This window comes from Oxyura jamaicensis, chromosome 3, assembly GCF_011077185.1.
Source record: "Oxyura jamaicensis isolate SHBP4307 breed ruddy duck chromosome 3, BPBGC_Ojam_1.0, whole genome shotgun sequence".
In the NCBI taxonomy this organism is placed as follows: domain Eukaryota; kingdom Metazoa; phylum Chordata; class Aves; order Anseriformes; family Anatidae; genus Oxyura; species Oxyura jamaicensis.
The window spans coordinates 17,069,759-17,087,506 of NC_048895.1; the positions used below are offsets into that span (position 1 = coordinate 17,069,759).

Consider the following 17,748-nt stretch of genomic DNA (forward strand, 5'->3'; position numbering starts at 1 on the left):
AAAAACACTAGCAAATTGAGTAAGCATTTTTCTTTGTCCAAGTGAACAGTGCAGCACTTTATAGCCCAGCAATATTTTTCACAGCTGGGATCATTCAAGCCTTCAGCTCCTGAGATTTAAGGCTTGCTGAGTTACCTAAATCAGTTACCTCTGAAATCCATGCTATAGAGAGGAAAGAGCTTCCACTTTGAGCATCTCAAGGTAAAACAGTGCACTACCAATGCAGTTTGTTCAGTTGTTGCTTATGTCATTTATCTCAATTAACTTGTAAGAGGGGAGAGTGAGTCAAGGACACACAGAAGTGATAAACCTTCCCCCTGAAGCAGGTACATACTGATCCTGGCCCAGGTGTGGAAGGCCCAGATAACTTCAAAGGCTGCCTTTTAGAACACATGAAGCAACGGAAGCAACGCAAAGAGCAAGAGCAAAGGGCTCCCGGGCTGCTTCTGTAAAAGGAAATACCTACCTATGGGGAGGGTTGTTTTCACCAGCAGAGGTCTCAGACCTTTCCTTGAGAAAGAAGCTGCCTTTTGATTTCCACCTACCACTTTAGGTAAGTGAGTTTTTTGTTGTTTAGGTGTTACAGGGTTTAAAAAACAATAATTCCCCATTTAGTAAGATTTACACAAGGTATTTTATCTTACTTGGACACTTAAAGTTTCAAGTGCCTTAAGAAAAACGTTAAAGTTTGGTCTTGAAACATGAAAAGCCTGGGACTGTTCAGGGGACTGTCTGCACCCTGCACCACCGACAGTAAGTCTTTAACACGGAAAAAAAAAGCTATGAGCAACTTCTCTTTTTAGAGCAGGGTGCAGAGCTGCCCTAAGTTTAACAGGAAGCATCTAGGTAAGTACTGAAGCACCCCAGCCAAGGTTCAAATATTTTATTTTATATTCATATAGTATGAAGGTTCTTATAGTTCCCACAACATATGATGTAGCATGCAGAGGAAAAACTAAACATTCAACGTAAATCATTTTTCCCCACACAAACTAAAAAACCTCATCCCTCCCCTTCCAATCCCCCTAAGGAAATAACGGTAGCACTAAATTTCTATAACGCCAGCCAAGATATGCACAAGCAAGTAAGAGAAAATCAAAAGCATTTGCTAAAATGTTTGTAACAAATACTTATGTACAAAAAATTCACAAAAGACTAGTTCCCCCTTGAAGCAGAGCACATGGCAGTTGACACTGGAACAGATACAACCACTGGCTGGGGTTACAAGCCACGTACTGATCCAGAGGAAGAAAGTTACATGTAGTGGAGATTTTTTGTTTTGAACATTAACATTTACCAAAGTTTGGCAACATTATCTTAAATTATGCAAATTATGTAAACAAGAGGAACATTTCAAATCGATCTACATGCAAAACTTCATGTCATGCAAGGACACCAAGCACCTGGATTTCTCTCTCACAGACAGAGCCCATGATGTGCAGCACTCAGTCGAAGGAACAGCTATGGCAGACAGGTGCTCAATAGAAGTAGGATCAGACAACCTGCACTTTCCACTGCTGATTATAAAACAATTGTTTTTAATAGAAAAACTACTATACAGGAAAGATGTACTGTCCTAAAAAATCTAGCAAATGTTTGTCTTCCAGCCAATAGTACCATTGCAGAAAAGGGAAGGGATGATATAAAGTTGTAAAACATGGCTCGCTACTTTTATATCACACAAATATATCAAGTTACCATCCATTACAAATTATGATATGGACAAATCTAGAAAAGAAAAAAATCTCCAGGCAAAGGTCTGGAGAACCGCAAGAGGTATAAATTTAGATAGTGTGAAGTTTTCCTCCTCTATGGCATAGGTTAACAAGATTTTCCCCCTGTATGAATCCTATATACATATATATATTATATATAAAACATTACCAGTTATTTATGCTACCTGTAGTATTCTTTAAATGCAGAGGGGAAACTATCACTGTTGAAACAACAGAATTTAAATGGCAAGAACACTTTATAGTCTAAGAACAGTATAAAATAAGTAGATGGGAATCCTGCACACTTACGTAGGTCCTAATTTCATTAAGCTAAGCACAAGAGAAAATCATGAATGTGTCTAACACCTTGAGCAGCCGTATCTAAAATGAATCCAAAACAGCAGATGTGCACTAACCATGGGACAGCTGTAGCTGTTCCCAATCCCTAGGTGACAAAATCTAGTGGCCACCAAAGCATTCTGCAGTTACTATATGCACGTGAGGGCTAGTTCTTGGCAGTAGCATTAAACTATATTCTCATATTAAGTAGAATTGTACTAAGTTATTTAGCAAAGAGACACAGTCCCTGGTAATATATTAACAGGTATAAATAAACTTAGTCTCCTGTGTTACAAAAAATGTCATTAAGGTAAATTAATAAGAAGCAACGCTTTGTCAGCCAGTCAATATATAGAAACATCTGAACAGTCACAGGAAAAGGAAAAGAGTTGACCTAACACCCAGTTAAAATTTTACATTCTTCTACTATATATATAAAACTGTGTGAAATAAAAGTAAGGATGTATATCCATATATTGAACTGTTAATATTCTGCTTGGCACTTTGTACTCTAGTTTTGTTTCTGAATCAAGTATATTAAATTAAAGCCCACCTAGCTACTACATATAGAAAGCTACATATATATCTATATATAAATACACACACACATATATATATATAGATAGATATTTCCTTGTTATAAAAGATGAAGAAAAATAAATTAAAAAGCCAACCCCTTCCCTTTCTCCACCACACTGATATGCTCTTTCCATCTTTGCTGTCCTTCAGACTTTAAAGTGCTACACCGAGTTATTGAGAGAATAAAAGTTCAATAACACTTAGTTGGCTTCATGAGGCTCATGTTGGAAAATGTGGCTTCACAGAGAAAAATACTTCCATTTAAATACACAGAGAGCATTGCTGGACGTCTTGAGCAGATCTTCAGAGATGGAGAAGAAAGCAAAAGTGTTGGGTGGTGCCCTACAGAGTCACACATCTACCACCATCTTTTTGTGGATATCTAGGCCTCCTACAACCTGGGAGAAAAACAAGCACTCGTAAGTAGATAAGAATTGAAAATTGGCAAGACAGAACAAGCACCCTTCATTCAAAAAGATGCATTTACCTCTATTATAATCACAATATTCCTCTTGCCTCTTCGATCTAATTTACATTTCACAAGCACTGCCTGATATGCAAGTTAATTAGATATTACCCAAGGTAATTATACTATACAAGTTAGTCAATCATGTAAGTTACACCATCTTGGCTTTCCTCCCCCTCATCTCATATTCTGACCTTGTATTACGCTGCTGCATGTAAACTGAAATGCTAACTTATTTCTGAAACATCCTATAAAACCGTGCAGCTTTACAAAGAGAAGCAAGGAGCAACAGCAAAGCAACACCCCTAGTTTTTAAGAAGTGCCTTTCATCTGCTTGTCCTTTTTCAATAAGCAGCACTGGAGGGGTTACTCTCCCTCTAACTGACAAATCCCGCTACCCTGGCCTCAGTAAAATCCCTGTGTGCTGCAGACCTGATAATCTCCCCAGGCTCTCTCCACTCTGTCAAAGATAAACCTTTCTCAAGGGTGATTTGGAGCAGACACCTAGTTTAGAGACAGGAGATTAACCTGAAGTTAACCTCTGCGGAACACATCTCTCCCCTCCAGCTACCACCTCTGAGAAAGAGGCTTTGTAAAAGAGAGATCCGCTGTGAAGTACTGCTTTTACAGTTTCCAGGTAATTTGAAGCATATCTTCTCTCAGCAGACTTAACATGCCTGCTCACTGTTCTTTGATTTTTCCAGTCTATTCTATTAAACAGCTAGAGACAGAACAACTGGAAGTGCCGTTTCTTTTTTAATCAAACTATTCAAAACAAAGAAAACCAGCCTCCTACAACAAGCCAGTCACTTGCAAATCATCTTTAAATTTGCTATTTTCTACCAGCACAAGACCTGGAATCCAACACGTCTTCAAGCTAGCTAGCTTTGTCTTTATATTAAAGATTGTTTAGGACTAGTCTTGCATTTAGTATGCCATAAAATAGTATGGGAATTATGTTGCAAAAGTTGCTCTTTCATCTCTCAATGAAACCTTCCTGCCCTTCAGAGGCACTATACTGGATGGGAAAATTGCGTCCCCAATGAACCAATTCATGACTTACTAATCAGAAGACATGCTGCACTCTACTGAAAGCCAGAAGAAAGCTGTGTGGTGAGGATCTGTGGCCAGATCAGAAGAAAAGCTCTGCTTTTACAACTTTACCCTTTATGCTGTTTACCCTCCTTTTATTTTAAATAAAAACCTTAGAGGTTACTTACAGCACAGAATTCTTCAAAAGATATTCTTCCATCACCATCCTTATCTGCATTAATTATGGTTTTATCTACAATTTGCTGTAACTGAGTGTCTTTGAGATTGTTCCCAACCATCATCTTCAGCACCTGGAAGAGCTCTCCATTTGAGATATACCCATCTTTGTCCATATCATAAATGCGAAAAGCAACTGCAGAAGTAAAACATTAAAAAAATACAAAAAAAATCAGCAACAAATGGGACAGAAAAGAGCAATAAGAATTTGTGTGCTTTGCAACAAGGCTGTGCAGGATTGTGTCACCACAACCAGAAAAACATACTACAATTTAAGTGGGATGTACTTCTAACAGCTCTTCAGTTTCATTCTAAAAAAACATGAAACACCAGTAAGAGTAAAATGAACAGTCTTGCTACAGGACTTTAAAATATACTTTGGAAGTGTCAGCTAATACTGTTTTTAAGCCCCAGCAGTAGCAGAACCCTATAAACACTAAATTGGAAAATCTTCACTACCAGAATTAAAGTACCTAGGTAGCAGTTCATTTGCAAGGAAGACAAAAAAAAAGATTACAACCTTCTAGGGAAGGAATTAATCAAAATCCCACCCTGTTACTTTGCTGCAGTTTGACATAGGACTGAATTTATTTTTAAACAAATATAGCAGGATTTCTCTCCTAAACTTACGTCATGTCTTTTAAGGTACTGAAGGCTACATCCATGACTGAACCTGTCCCCTCTCCGCACCAAAGGCTTAAGATGTGTTCCTGAGATGCAGTTCTCAGACAAGAACTAGTGCTCTTCTACTGAAGAATCCAAAAAGCCATCTTATTTTTATGCTCCCATAAAGCAAAGTACACTGCTAACAGTTTTCTGATGTATACTTAAATTATTTGCACTTCCCCCACCCCTGAAATGGGAAACAATTGAGGATACTCAAAAGGCACCCTCCTGAAACCTTCCATGAAGAAAAAAGCACTGGCAAATTCCTCACACAAATCAAAGTGTGTGAACAAAAGCTTCCAAACTACCTTCATAATTTCCCACTTTCAAGAAGAATCTGGAGTTACTGTTTTATCAATGTTAACTAACAAAAGTACATTTTTGAGGAGTCAGTTTTGTTAAGGAAAAATCAAAATACTTACACCTCAACTTCTGTTCCTTATCACCTTTGACACTGAACTGGGAGACTCCTTCTATAAATTCTAAAGGATACAGCACAGAAAAACATTTACAAAATTAGTATATTTTTTTAAATAAAACAAAGGAAACAGTGTTTCAAAATTGAGAGATTAAGACTCTAAATTACTACAAAATCTTTAATACATTGCTTACCCTGCAACACTTGGGATATACTTGGACACTATGTTGATTAGTGGGAAGTACTTCAAACCCAGTACTGCACTCACTGAACAGACTTTTCCATGTCAGTATTAAGTAATTCTGAACTATGTTTTCATCAGTCTCATAAAACCCCATCTACATCTCTACTAAAGCTACTCTAGTGAGGATTCCAGTTGTAGAGCTCCTTTCAACAGTGGTTTCTTTGCTTAAGGCAAGCATTACATGAAACTGAAAACTAACACATGCAAAACAGTTTTAGATTAAAAAAGGTAAAAAGGTTTACATTGTTTACCAATGAATTCATTATCCCAAGAAAAAAATTCTTGCCAAAATATAAAACCTTGAGATGTGATGCATCTGGATGAGTTCCCATAACTAGACTGACATGAACAAGTGGTGAAAGTGACAGTGTAAAACTGAAAGTGAACTGTGGTACAGAAAAAACAGAGGTATGGCAATATAGCAGTAGATTGAAAGGCCTGCTGCAGTTTCAGCAAGTTTTGTGAAATTAAGTGAACAACTCAAATACCTGGCTAGTATTTTTTTCTTTCTTGAACCATTATGTTTCGGACAGATTAAGGAAAAACTCAGGTCTTGTAACAAAACAATACAAGTTTCCTCACACTAGTAATTCTTTTTTTTTTGAGCTTCTCTGAGGCAGAAGTCAAGTGAGTCAAACTTGGCCAGATGACAACAGAATTCATTAATGCTGATTGCAACAGCATGATTTTACTACACCAAACTGATTTTGACAACTTCCTGTTCCCACCCAAGAGAAACAGCTCTTGGTAATTTTGCTAATCACAGCTCAATGTCACACACAATATAGCATCATCTTTCCTCACTGCCTGTTTTTCATATGGGGATTTTGAACAGTAAAACAAAATAGTTTTGGAAATGGATGCAAAAGAAAAGGTCACAAAAATCAACATTCCAGTTACACTGTACATCTCCCTACAGAAGTTCGAGGAGGTTTTTAAAGTCAAAATCTTTGTCATTAGTTTTTTCCATGTTCATTAATATTTAATTTTAAAGGTCAGTCTGTCACTATAAATGAGATTTATTAACTTTCTTCAATTTAAAATAAAAAGCAAAAAATACCTGAACAACTTTTTCTAGTCATGAGCTATAAGAGATCTGTAATAGCTTCAACACGTTGGACACCGTCACTTCCAAGAATAAGAAATTGTTTTAACAAAGTAGAAAGGAAGTTTTATGACCTGCTGATTCAATTCTTCTAATCAGAAATAGTTAAGATAAATCTAAAGCTTTGGAAAAATCTAAGTCAAAGCTCTTGTTTTCTGCCTCAAGTGTATACTCAGAACCATAAAAAAAGACTCCTGTAAAAGAAGTATCAACAGAAAAAATGTACATCACTTTCACAATTTAGAGAACTATTTTCAAAATACTTCAAAAAATAGCTTGTAGCAAGTTTTGGGTAAGTACAATTCAAGCACAAACACAGCATTTGCAGTCTACCCCACTTTCTTTCATCATGTCTTTATACTTCAGATAGCACCACGACTGTAGGTCTGCATCAGTGTATGTAAGAGATACCTAATGGGTAGTTATAAATCAATAGGACCTGGAAAGCTTATTACTGAAGACTTTGCTCTTTTAATCATTTCAGGCCAAACTGTTGCCCTAACACACCACAGAATTTTTCTGGCTGGCACAGTTTTACTGGCACTCAATTTCATTAGAAATGAGTACCTTATTTTGATTAAAAAGTTTTCTCCACCCATCCTTTCTCAACTGAAGTAAAATTTAAATTCTGAGTCTCCAGTTACTCTGATAAAACACCACCACCTTTCAGAAAGCATTCTATCTTACCTTTGAAGTCCACTTCTCCATTGCCATCTGTATCAAATATATCTATTACTCGCTGTACTAACGGGTTCTGTTGCAATTCAGGCAAAGACATGAACTCTTCCACACTCAAAGAACCAGAGTTGTCCAAATCAAGCTTCTTAAATCTCTTTCCTAGTCGTTTAATCTCATCAGCATCAACTAAAAGGAAAAAAAAAAAAAAAAAAAACACTTATTCTCAGTATTCCTAGCTTCACAGTAAACCCTTTGCTAGTTAAACCCAATGCATGTTTCTCCCTAGCTTTCTGACCAACATTTCACTTATAGTATTAGACCCATCAAACACTTGCATGGAGGGTCATAAAGATAATGTCAAACTCTGAAAACAAACACAAGCTTTTTCATTTTATTTTATGTAAAACTTACCTTTTTTCCTCCCTGCACCAGCCATAATACAGTTAGCCTTGTGACTCACTGAACACCACATGCTGACACGACATTTTAAAGGATTGCAGATGCTTAGCTAGTTCTTAGAGAGCTCTTACAAATACCCGGTATAAAGAAATTAAAAAAAGAAAGACCAAGTTTCCTTTCAAGAAACTAGCATAAAGTTTACAATAGACTAACATCGTAAGTTATGCAGACAGCTATACTAGTAAATGTGTTAGCACACCAAACACAAGACCTCCTGGCACACATGCCAAGTGAAGCAGGTTAGCAGGCTGGCTGCTGCCCAGCTACCACTCACCTACTCACTCATCACCCTGACAGATCTAACGTAATTTGTCTCTCCATCTCAAATGGGAAATGGACAAGCATGTAGCCATCATATTCATACACCTATTTTCTGTTACAGAAGTTAAAACAGGTTCGGGCTCTGCAGCAGTACCACTTCACCCCTCTTCAAGCTTAAAGCAAACCTTAGTTACAGCATATACCTCGTACCCTACTTCACATCTGATTTCACCAGGAGTAGACTAAAGCTGTGAGCACATAACCACTCCTTAAAAAAAAAAAAAATACACCACCTCTCTCTCCCTGTCAGTGCTGAAAAGCTTGATTTTTTTCTCCAAACCTAGGAATTTCCTATCAGCAGCTGGATTTAACATACCGAAGTTAGTTCACAAATTACTCACCATGTTTGGGTATGAAGGAGGAACTGTGGTTCGTAGGAAGTACTAGAAAGTGGCTAGCATACAAACCACAGCAAATGTATCTCATAGCACCTGAAGGTTTCCAACTTGCCATACAAGTTTCTTTCCTAACATCAACAATCTCCTCAAAATTTCTTAGCTCTGTTTAATGCATTCCCTCTGATAGCAAAAGAAGTCATTTCTCAGCTTCTATGAGGCACAGCCATACCACCTCATCCATTTCACATCACATTAATACCCTCTTAGGCTTTTGTGAAAGCGCAACATAAAAACAAATAGCACTTCGACTTTCTGATATGTAAGGACTGCCAACATGCAGAGCTTTATGTTCAGAAATTGTAGCAGATTCAGAGACCAAAAGATTCCTCTACCAAAGCAGTCACAAACTTTCTATTAAGTTCCTTGATATTAGTGTTTACAAATCAACCAATAAAGATATATGCATTATTTAGTAACAATATTTAACTTCACTTTGAATTTGCTTTTTAAATGTTATAAAGTATTATCTATTGTGTATGTAATACTGTCCTTCTCCTACCAGATCAGTGAAGTGTCACTTCCAATCTTAACAGAAAGGGTAACACTGACTAAAATTGAACTATTGCTCCCCAAGCAACCTGAAATACTTTATAGTATTTAGATGTAGAGCTTAGGGATATGGTTTAGTGGGGACTGTTAGTGTTAGGTTAGAGGCTGGACTTGATGATCTTGAGGTCTCTTCCAACCTAGAAATTCTGTGATTCTGTGATAGTTCTGTAATTTCACAAATTCACAATGGAGAAAAATTAAAGAAGCAGTAATATACCTGATCTTACCTCTCCTGCCACACAAATCAATGAGCTATGAATTACAAGTTTTGAGCCATTAAGTTACATTTAAGAAAACCACACGTATCCAAAAAGAACTACAAAAAAATTACCAAACCAGAACACAAACAAAGAGGCCTGGCTCAGACATGAAGACTGGCAGCCACAGCATCGCTGCCTCAGAATGCCAAAGCAGCATTCAGTACAGTCCTGTCTCATGATGACTCTTGTCCATTTCCTCATTTGGAAGCTGAAGTCAACAGTATTTTTCCTCTTAAGTATATAAGCAAAGACCAAAAATGAAACCCAGAGTTCTGTCAATAGCCTGCCCTAAGTTGAGCTGATCACCTCATACACAAGTCACTGCAACACAGCTTTACACTCGATTATTAAACAAAAAATGACGCTAAAGTACTGGAACAGTTCTGCCATCACACTCACCTACTCCAACAGATAGAGAGCTTCCACAAGATGTGCTAAGAAGGCAAACTACAAGGGTATTTTATCTCAAGCTAGTCTCTATGTTTTAGCAGGACCTACCAATATGAATTCAAAAAGCTATATTTTACTAGGACATTCAGAGACGGATCTACAGTACGCAATCCTGACAAGCAGTGCTCTAACATCACCTGCTAGGCGTACAAACCTTTGTTAACCAGTCATGCATGAGACTTGAACTTACACAATCACAATACTTAAGAGGAGATGAAGCAGTATATATTTTTTTTTTAATTTATTTTTTAAAGTTTGAGGATCACATTCAAAGATTTCAAGACTAAGGACAGTGAAGACAAGAATCTGAAGATGCGAAGACATTGGAAAGGCACCTAAGGAAACCACTCCAGAATGCTTTATATGCTTTGCTGAACAGTGGCAAAGCAGCAACCACTCAACTCATGAAATCACAAGAGTCTCGAGACGGTTCAATTGCAGTACAGAATGCAGATGCTGAGCAGAGATTCTAGGAGAAAGGGGTATTAGAAATTTCTCACTCCTAACTTTGACACATTCAAACAAGGGTTTGCCTGCACTGCAGAGCTGAGGAGGTTCTGCCCTTGGGAGGGGTAAAACAGGGCATGCAGGGACAGGGAGGTCAAAGAACAGGAGTAACGAAACCAGATCTCTGCCAAAGTTGGCCATGCATAGGTTTTGTCCAAAGCTTTGTTTCTGGCAGCAGATACACCATGGATGAGCATATTGGAAGAAAAAATTTCACGGTAATCAGAGCAATTATGGGAACAGGCAAATTTCCTTTAACAGTTCACATATATAAAAGCTGCTGTTCATCAGTAACATATAAAATCAACATCTGCAGATCAGTTTCATAATTTTATTTGACTGAGCATTTCCTATCAGAACAATTTTTTCTTTAAATACACTGCAAGCATCACCTACATTTTTAAAAGGCCTAACTTTTAAAGAGCTTATACACTTAAAATCATATTTCAGTAAATATTTGTCTTTATAAACTGTCTTTCAAAAAAAAAAAAAAACAGATTTTATTTTAATTTTTAAAGCCTTCTTTGAAATCTGAAGAGGTTTTGCCTATCCTTTTTTCCTTCAGTTCAGTCATCACCTGTGACAATTCACTCTGGCTGAGCTGAACCACATAGGAATTTTGTTTGGCTAGCTTTTAAGGAAAAGAAAAAAAGCAAACATTTATTGTAAAAGCAAATTCCAATATTATCCTATGCATTTTTTGTTCAGACTTCCTCTACAAATACACACATACAATGGTCCTCAACTATGATGGACGTGCCCGCCTTCTTACAAGGCTGCTCTTTCCTTAGTATTTAGCAGCAGGCTGACTCTCCTAGAATTTCACATAGCTACCACTAAAGACCAGAGAAGTGAATTAAGTTATCAGAGGCTGAACAAAAATAATTCTTTCCTTCTTCTAAGGTCTCCTTACAGGCAACCTAATGCTCACACCAACATCCCAAAGCTCTACTGGAATGCAAGGCACAGGATAATCCCGATGAAGGTATTTGAGCCAGAAGGACTGATGGTGGCAGTAGCAGGCTGAATTTTACAAGACTCAAGCTCAGGAGACCAGGATAGAGATGAAAACACTGGGAAATCCAAGGAGGTCCAAGTCCACTAAGTGTAAACAGGGTGATAACATCACTGAGCAGAATAAGGAGGATCAAGATTTGTTTACATCATTTGAGGCAGAGCTTGCCTGTGATGAGTCACAGTGGTCTGAGCTTCCTTGAGCTCTGGCTGCAGCAAGCGTTCCTCTAACCTCAAACTCAAGTTAGCCTTTTTTGTGCTCCGTTCACCCTCTGATGTAAGGCTCTGTGCTTCCTAGGCTTTTACACAGAAAAATATCCCATCAGCTTATCACTCATGCCTGGCCTTACAGAAGATACTAACTAGCTAGAAATTATACCTGGTGATTTTCTTAAGAATGCTTTGCTCATAGCCCTGTAAAAAATATCAAGTTACTCAGTTTTAATTTTTCATAATCCAATTTGAATTTCATTCACCTTTTTAATTAAAGAAATATCAGTATTTTCGAAAGATTCCTCTTCCAGCCAAGTATTACAATTCCAGAGGCAACAATACCTGCTTCATATTCTGAACTCATTTGCATACACCTGGAAATCCTATGAATCAGGTTAAAATACAAGAACTCCATGCTTCCATGAAATGACATGCAAATAGATTCGTGTAACTCCATTTTAGTACAGCAGCTTTATCTTCTAGCTGGAGACTCTAATATGCTACTACAGACTATTGAACATACCACTCCTTTCCTCAACACAGAACAGTAGAGAGGATGATTCATAAAGCATTTAAAAAAATAAGTTTATTTCAAGCTGTTATTCCCATCACTGATGCTCAAGTAGTATTATAAAAGGCATTCAAGTGGCAACACAAAAAGCTTCATTAAAAGCAAATCTGAAGTACATCACACTCTACTTTGAAAAAAGTTACTTCAGAAAATTTGTGTTAGTGTTATTTTTTCCAGTCAAAATAAAGGTGCACCTGCATGGTTAGTTTGCTATTAACGTGAAAGCCACAAGTAAAAGAATACCTTAAAATACACATCTGTTTAAAATCCACAAGATTCAGTCATATTTTAACAGGGTAACTGCTTGTGTCTTCAGAAGTGCTGTACCTTCATTACTGCAGATACACAATATGTATGTAGGCATCTGCACAGTGCACTAACCTGCGATAAACTGTACATCTCAGCAAGGAGTTGCACTTCTGAAACCTAAATGTTCATCTAAATATTTAAAGATACACATAAAAGATTGGCTTTTCAGATACTCTTGTAATACTAATTCTAACTCATAATTAAAAAACTGAAGAGAATATATGGTGACAAAGCCTATATTACACTTTTCAAAGTATCAGTAAAAAATAATACTTTTCTAATGGTTTAACATCATTGTAAAACATTAGAAAAAAGCTTTCTGTGAAGAGAACATTACTAAATTTGAAGTGTTTCCAGATAAAAATTACACATTTTCCCTAAGAATGGACTGCAGAGATCTCAAAATAAAACTGAGGTGAGAGCTTTTGCTGAAGGTCTAGCCACAGCCTTGTCTGGTGCAGGAATATAATGTTTCAGAGCAGCAACCAAGACAGCCATTTCAGTCTTGGAGATCAAATTTCAAAAAGATGACGCCCTTGAGAACACATTCAACCACTTGCCTTGTATATGCTTACACGCAGCTGGTCTAATCCTTTTCATGACTTCAGATGTGTCAATTACAATTTCTAAGTTAGAAAAGAGGTACTAGTCTCCTTAACCTAAAACCAAAACAAATATAAAACTGCTTTCCTCACAGTTTTTTGCTACAATATTTTTTTCCTGTGGATAATTTGACAATTTGGTTTAAATCATTTTTTTTCCATGTGAAACAGCAGTAGATTTTCAGTAATTTCTCAAACAGCATGACCAAGAAAGTAACATGTTTTTAGGGAATCCAGCAAAGCCAATTCACTTACAGAAAAATAACAGTATTCTAAAACAAAGGGTAGAATAAAAGAAATATTGTAGTTTTGTTAATGGTATACATTCCCTGCATAATATCCTGAATTTCCTTTCCATTACTGCAAACTTCAAAACAAAATTCTTATAAAATGAGACACCAAGACAGCAGTGACTGCAGGGCCAGGTAGGGGGTTATGACCCTGCCACTAGGAAGACAGCATAAAATTTGTTACTGCATTCAGTCACCCAGAAGTTTACCATTCAAAAATACTTATCAAATGATCTTTAAAAACACTGTCCAGTCTGTACCCATGGCCCTCAATCCCTAGATCTTTCACTTTACTCAAGCACGCAGAATCTTGAAGCACAGTGCAACCATTCCAGAGATCAGTCACAAACAAGAGGGACTTCTACAATAACTACATCTTTCCCACTGTTTGTAGTTGCGTTGCCCAGACAAGCAGTGACACGCTCTCTACCATGAGAAGGTCCATCAGAGCAGAAAGTTTTAATCATGCAAAACCTCAGATTTACATCAGATATCCTCAAAATACTGTTTAACCACAGAATATAACACAGAAATCATCTCCTCTGCAATGAAAGTGGGTAAACAAGCTCACCAACGAACCTTTAGGTTAAGAGTAGCTACAAATAAATACAGCTTGCCCCAGAATTAAAAGTTTATAATAGCAACTTGCTGCTTACAACTCTGATAGAGGTATGGCTAATAAAAAGTTATCTTCAAAGGTCAACTTGTCCCTAAGGAAAATCTGACCAGTGGAGCAGTAGTATAGAAGCAGATACAAGATTCAGAAAGAGACTGCTAGTGTCTTCGCTGCCTAGGAAGTTCTACCCACATATATGTATTTAACAAGATATATTTTGAGAGCATAACACCACAATGTAGTGCTTTAGTGAAGCAGGTAAGATGCTCCTCATGTCCTCATGTGCAAGTCTTTGCTAGCTGATGACAAACTAATTAACATGGACATACACTAGGCATCGAAGACTTGCAAGTTATTAGCAAAAGCCTCATTTCTCTGAAAAACACTTTGAAAAAGATTCCTCTGCATCTACTTATTTCATATTACTGTTTGACATGATGAGAGCTGGAATTCAGGTATGACTAACATTGTGAAAGCAGTCTAGAAGTTAATTTCTAATTTGAAGATTTTTTCTGTTTAAAAATAAGAACAAATTAATCAAGGAATAGTAATTCTATTAAGAGTTCATACATACATGCACAGGCCTATACACAAGCCTATGCATGATTTAATGCTGAACTAAAATGGTCAAAGAAAAAAAAAACAGTTAAAAGTAAGTACATTCAGCATAACACTGCCGGGACATTTCACAAGCCAACCCTTTCTTTGGGCAGCTTTAGGCAAGAAATATTCTGGTATTTTTACAGGGTAGCCTAACCTCATGAGACAGAGCAATGAGTTTTATAGTCACATGGCCAAAAGCAAATAACACCAACTTAAGTGGCTTCTCACCTAAATGCCTGGCTGCAAGCATACTCAGGAAGGAGAGAAAAAAAATCCTCTTACGGCTTCAACCTCTCTTTCTCCAAGGGTGCCAAGACAGCCTAGGCAATATACGTAGCTCCTGAGATAACACATACTGCACCACAAGCTGTTCCACAGCCCTGAGAAACTGGCATTGGGACCCATGGAAAAGCCTGACTGGGTGAACTACCAGTTAACACTTCACTGTATGGACACCAGAGCACAAAACAAACTTGTGACAGTTTCCATAGAAAAACAGGAAAAAAAAAATCAGTCCAACAGCAAAAGCCTACATTTTTGAAAGGTAATCTTTCACCTTTTGATTTTTGCGCTAACTATATAAACTGCGTTAACTTTTCAAGCAGCAAATTCTGTAAATTCACATGAGAAGTTGTACACAAATAGTAGCCTGTAACAATATAATGTAGTGATCAAAAAAAACTTACAGTGCGAGCACATTTCCAAAGGGTAGCTTGCCTCATTTCCCTGCAACACAAAAAAGAACAAAACCGCATTTATTCCCAGGTTCACTTAGAGGAATGACTTTAAGTTTCAGCAGTGTAAGTATCTTGGGTAATACAAGTTATCCATGATTTTTTTTTTTAATACACACACACACACGCGCTAAATCAACAACGACTTGTTACTTTGATAGTTCTATGTTACCAAAATATACAGAGCAATATAAAACCACTGAGGTCTCCCTCTGATGAGAGTTCCCATGAAAATATCAGCATTCCACATGATACAGATTAGTAACTTCAACCCTGTATTGTAAAAATCAAAACTGAAGTCACCAATTACTTATAAATTATGCAAATGCTACTTTTCAAGCTAAGATAGGATTTAATTTCAAAGACTTCACACACACAGAATCTGCTTTACCATTTTAAGAACAAAAACATACATATCCTTACGAATTGCCACAACAAACGTTACCAATTAGCAAAAGAAAACACGAGTATACGTTCTCCCCCTCCCCAAAAGATTCACACAGGAAAAGTGATGGGAAAGTGAGGTATACATGTCCAGAAATTAATTTCACATTTAAATATTATTTTGTAAAAAAGTTTCTTAATGTGCTCCTGCATTGTAACTGAATGGAAAGTTAAATGCTAAGATTTATAATCCTTGCTGTACTACAATATCTATAGCAACAAAAATTAAAACTTCATGGGGGTACAGTCACTTTGAACTTAAATCATACAGAAACATACAGAACTTAAGAGGAAACCACAATTACCATAACATGAACTCCAAAATACAGTAGAAATAAATGCTGGCATTTTTCCTCAAATGCCTTTGAGCCAGAGAAGATCGCAATGCTCACATACTTAACATTTTGTGGATTCAGTCAGCAAAGGAGTGACCAGGTAGCTGAAGAGATTCACAACCAAACCTTCTCAAAAATTATTTGAGGGAGTGTTTTATAGAAGACGACATATTTGCGTATATAACACAATCTATTTGTAAGTGGTTCTCTTTTGGCGTGGAGTGTAAGGGATTCCACAGCTGAGCTCTGGCACAGAAAGAGTCCTTAAAATTATGCAGATTGCACACAAATAAAGAGATTACTTGACAGAAGAAAAAAGAGAAGAACTACATTTAGCCTGGAAGCATGCGACTGCATTTCCTATTAAGGACAGAAAGGGGCAGAACAAACATCTCATGAATCTAAACATGTCTGAGAAGAGATGTGTTGGGTTGTGTGCGTTGTTTGCTTTTTTTTTTGCCTCCAGAACACACATTCACTATCCTTATCCCCCCACAAGACACAAATCCTCCCGTTTCTTTAAAAAAGTTCATACACTTGCTTTATAAGTAGAGTATCAGAAGAGAGCCTTAACATCTTCCTCAATGTCTACTTACAGCAAGTCAAAGTAGTAGAATAGGAACTGACAGGGAGGGAACAATCAGGTCCCTAAACCTAAAAACCATGATTGAGATATTCTGCAACAGAAACTTCTTTATTCTGCAAGAGCAACTTCTATCACTGCAGCTGGGAATCAAAGAGAACGGTGCCACGTGGAAAATCTTGGACGGAACCCAACCGAAGTCTTAGAAAACCAGTGAAGACCAAAACAAGCAGTAAAAGCCTAGTGTATGTATATGAGTATAAAAAGGTATAGGATTTAAAACTGGGGAAAGCAGATTTTTGAAATAAGAAGAAACAGGAACCAGGGGATCCAGCTAGGCTGCTCTTAAGACACGAGGCCATGAAGAGGCAAGAAAAACACCAGACTGGAAGGCTGCAAATTAAAGGAGAAAGTTGAATTAAAACCAGTGCACTTGTGCACATACACATACAAATATACAATCAGAACTACATTAAAAGACGGTTCTGGGAACTTAAATACTTGGTGAGATGTTGGGACAAAGTTAATTTCTAGTGCAGGCCACTGAAATCGATCTGGCTAAAACAGCATAAAATACTTCCGAAAATTGAGAAGGAAATGGGAGTAACTTTCTTCAGTTAATGAAGTATAATGTTTATAAGCAGTCTAACTATGCATCTAGATGCACGTGCTAAGCCATAATCAAGTTATCTAAGTGAAGTAGCCTACAAAATGTTTGGAGAGTAGAGAAAAAAGTGATTCAACTTCAGCTTTTCTGTGAAACAGTTAATACTAACAAGAAACGTTAGTAATACTTACCCATCCAGGACTGGAACTTGGGTCTCTACAAAAAATTAGAAAAATCTAGTTAGTGGCAGTGCAAGGAATACATGACTATTCTGTATTTGTTGTATTTAAATAGGGTATTAAAAAGTATTTACCTGTTTTTGATATGCTGTGTTCACTTTCACAAGAGAATCCAAAAATCCACTAGGTTTTCAAAAATGTTTTAATCCCCCTTTTTGGCAAGAA

The 17,748-nt window shown here is 37.1% G+C and overlaps 1 protein-coding gene across 1 annotated transcript in view; it reads right to left on the bottom strand.

Annotated features, from left to right (window-relative positions):
• Positions 1 to 868: 868 nt before the first annotated feature.
• PPP3R1 (protein phosphatase 3 regulatory subunit B, alpha) overlaps positions 869 to 17,748 on the bottom strand; it is a 38,322-nt gene continuing 21,442 nt past the window's right edge. Inside the window, exons 2-6 of the mRNA XM_035320327.1 lie at positions 15,328 to 15,367; positions 7,489 to 7,665; positions 5,457 to 5,516; positions 4,320 to 4,504; positions 869 to 3,031 (exon numbers count right to left, since the gene is read on the bottom strand). Coding sequence (XP_035176218.1) covers positions 2,984 to 3,031; positions 4,320 to 4,504; positions 5,457 to 5,516; positions 7,489 to 7,665; positions 15,328 to 15,367 — 510 coding nt within the window. The 3' untranslated portion in view covers positions 869 to 2,983. The remainder of the gene's footprint in view (positions 3,032 to 4,319; positions 4,505 to 5,456; positions 5,517 to 7,488; positions 7,666 to 15,327; positions 15,368 to 17,748) is intronic.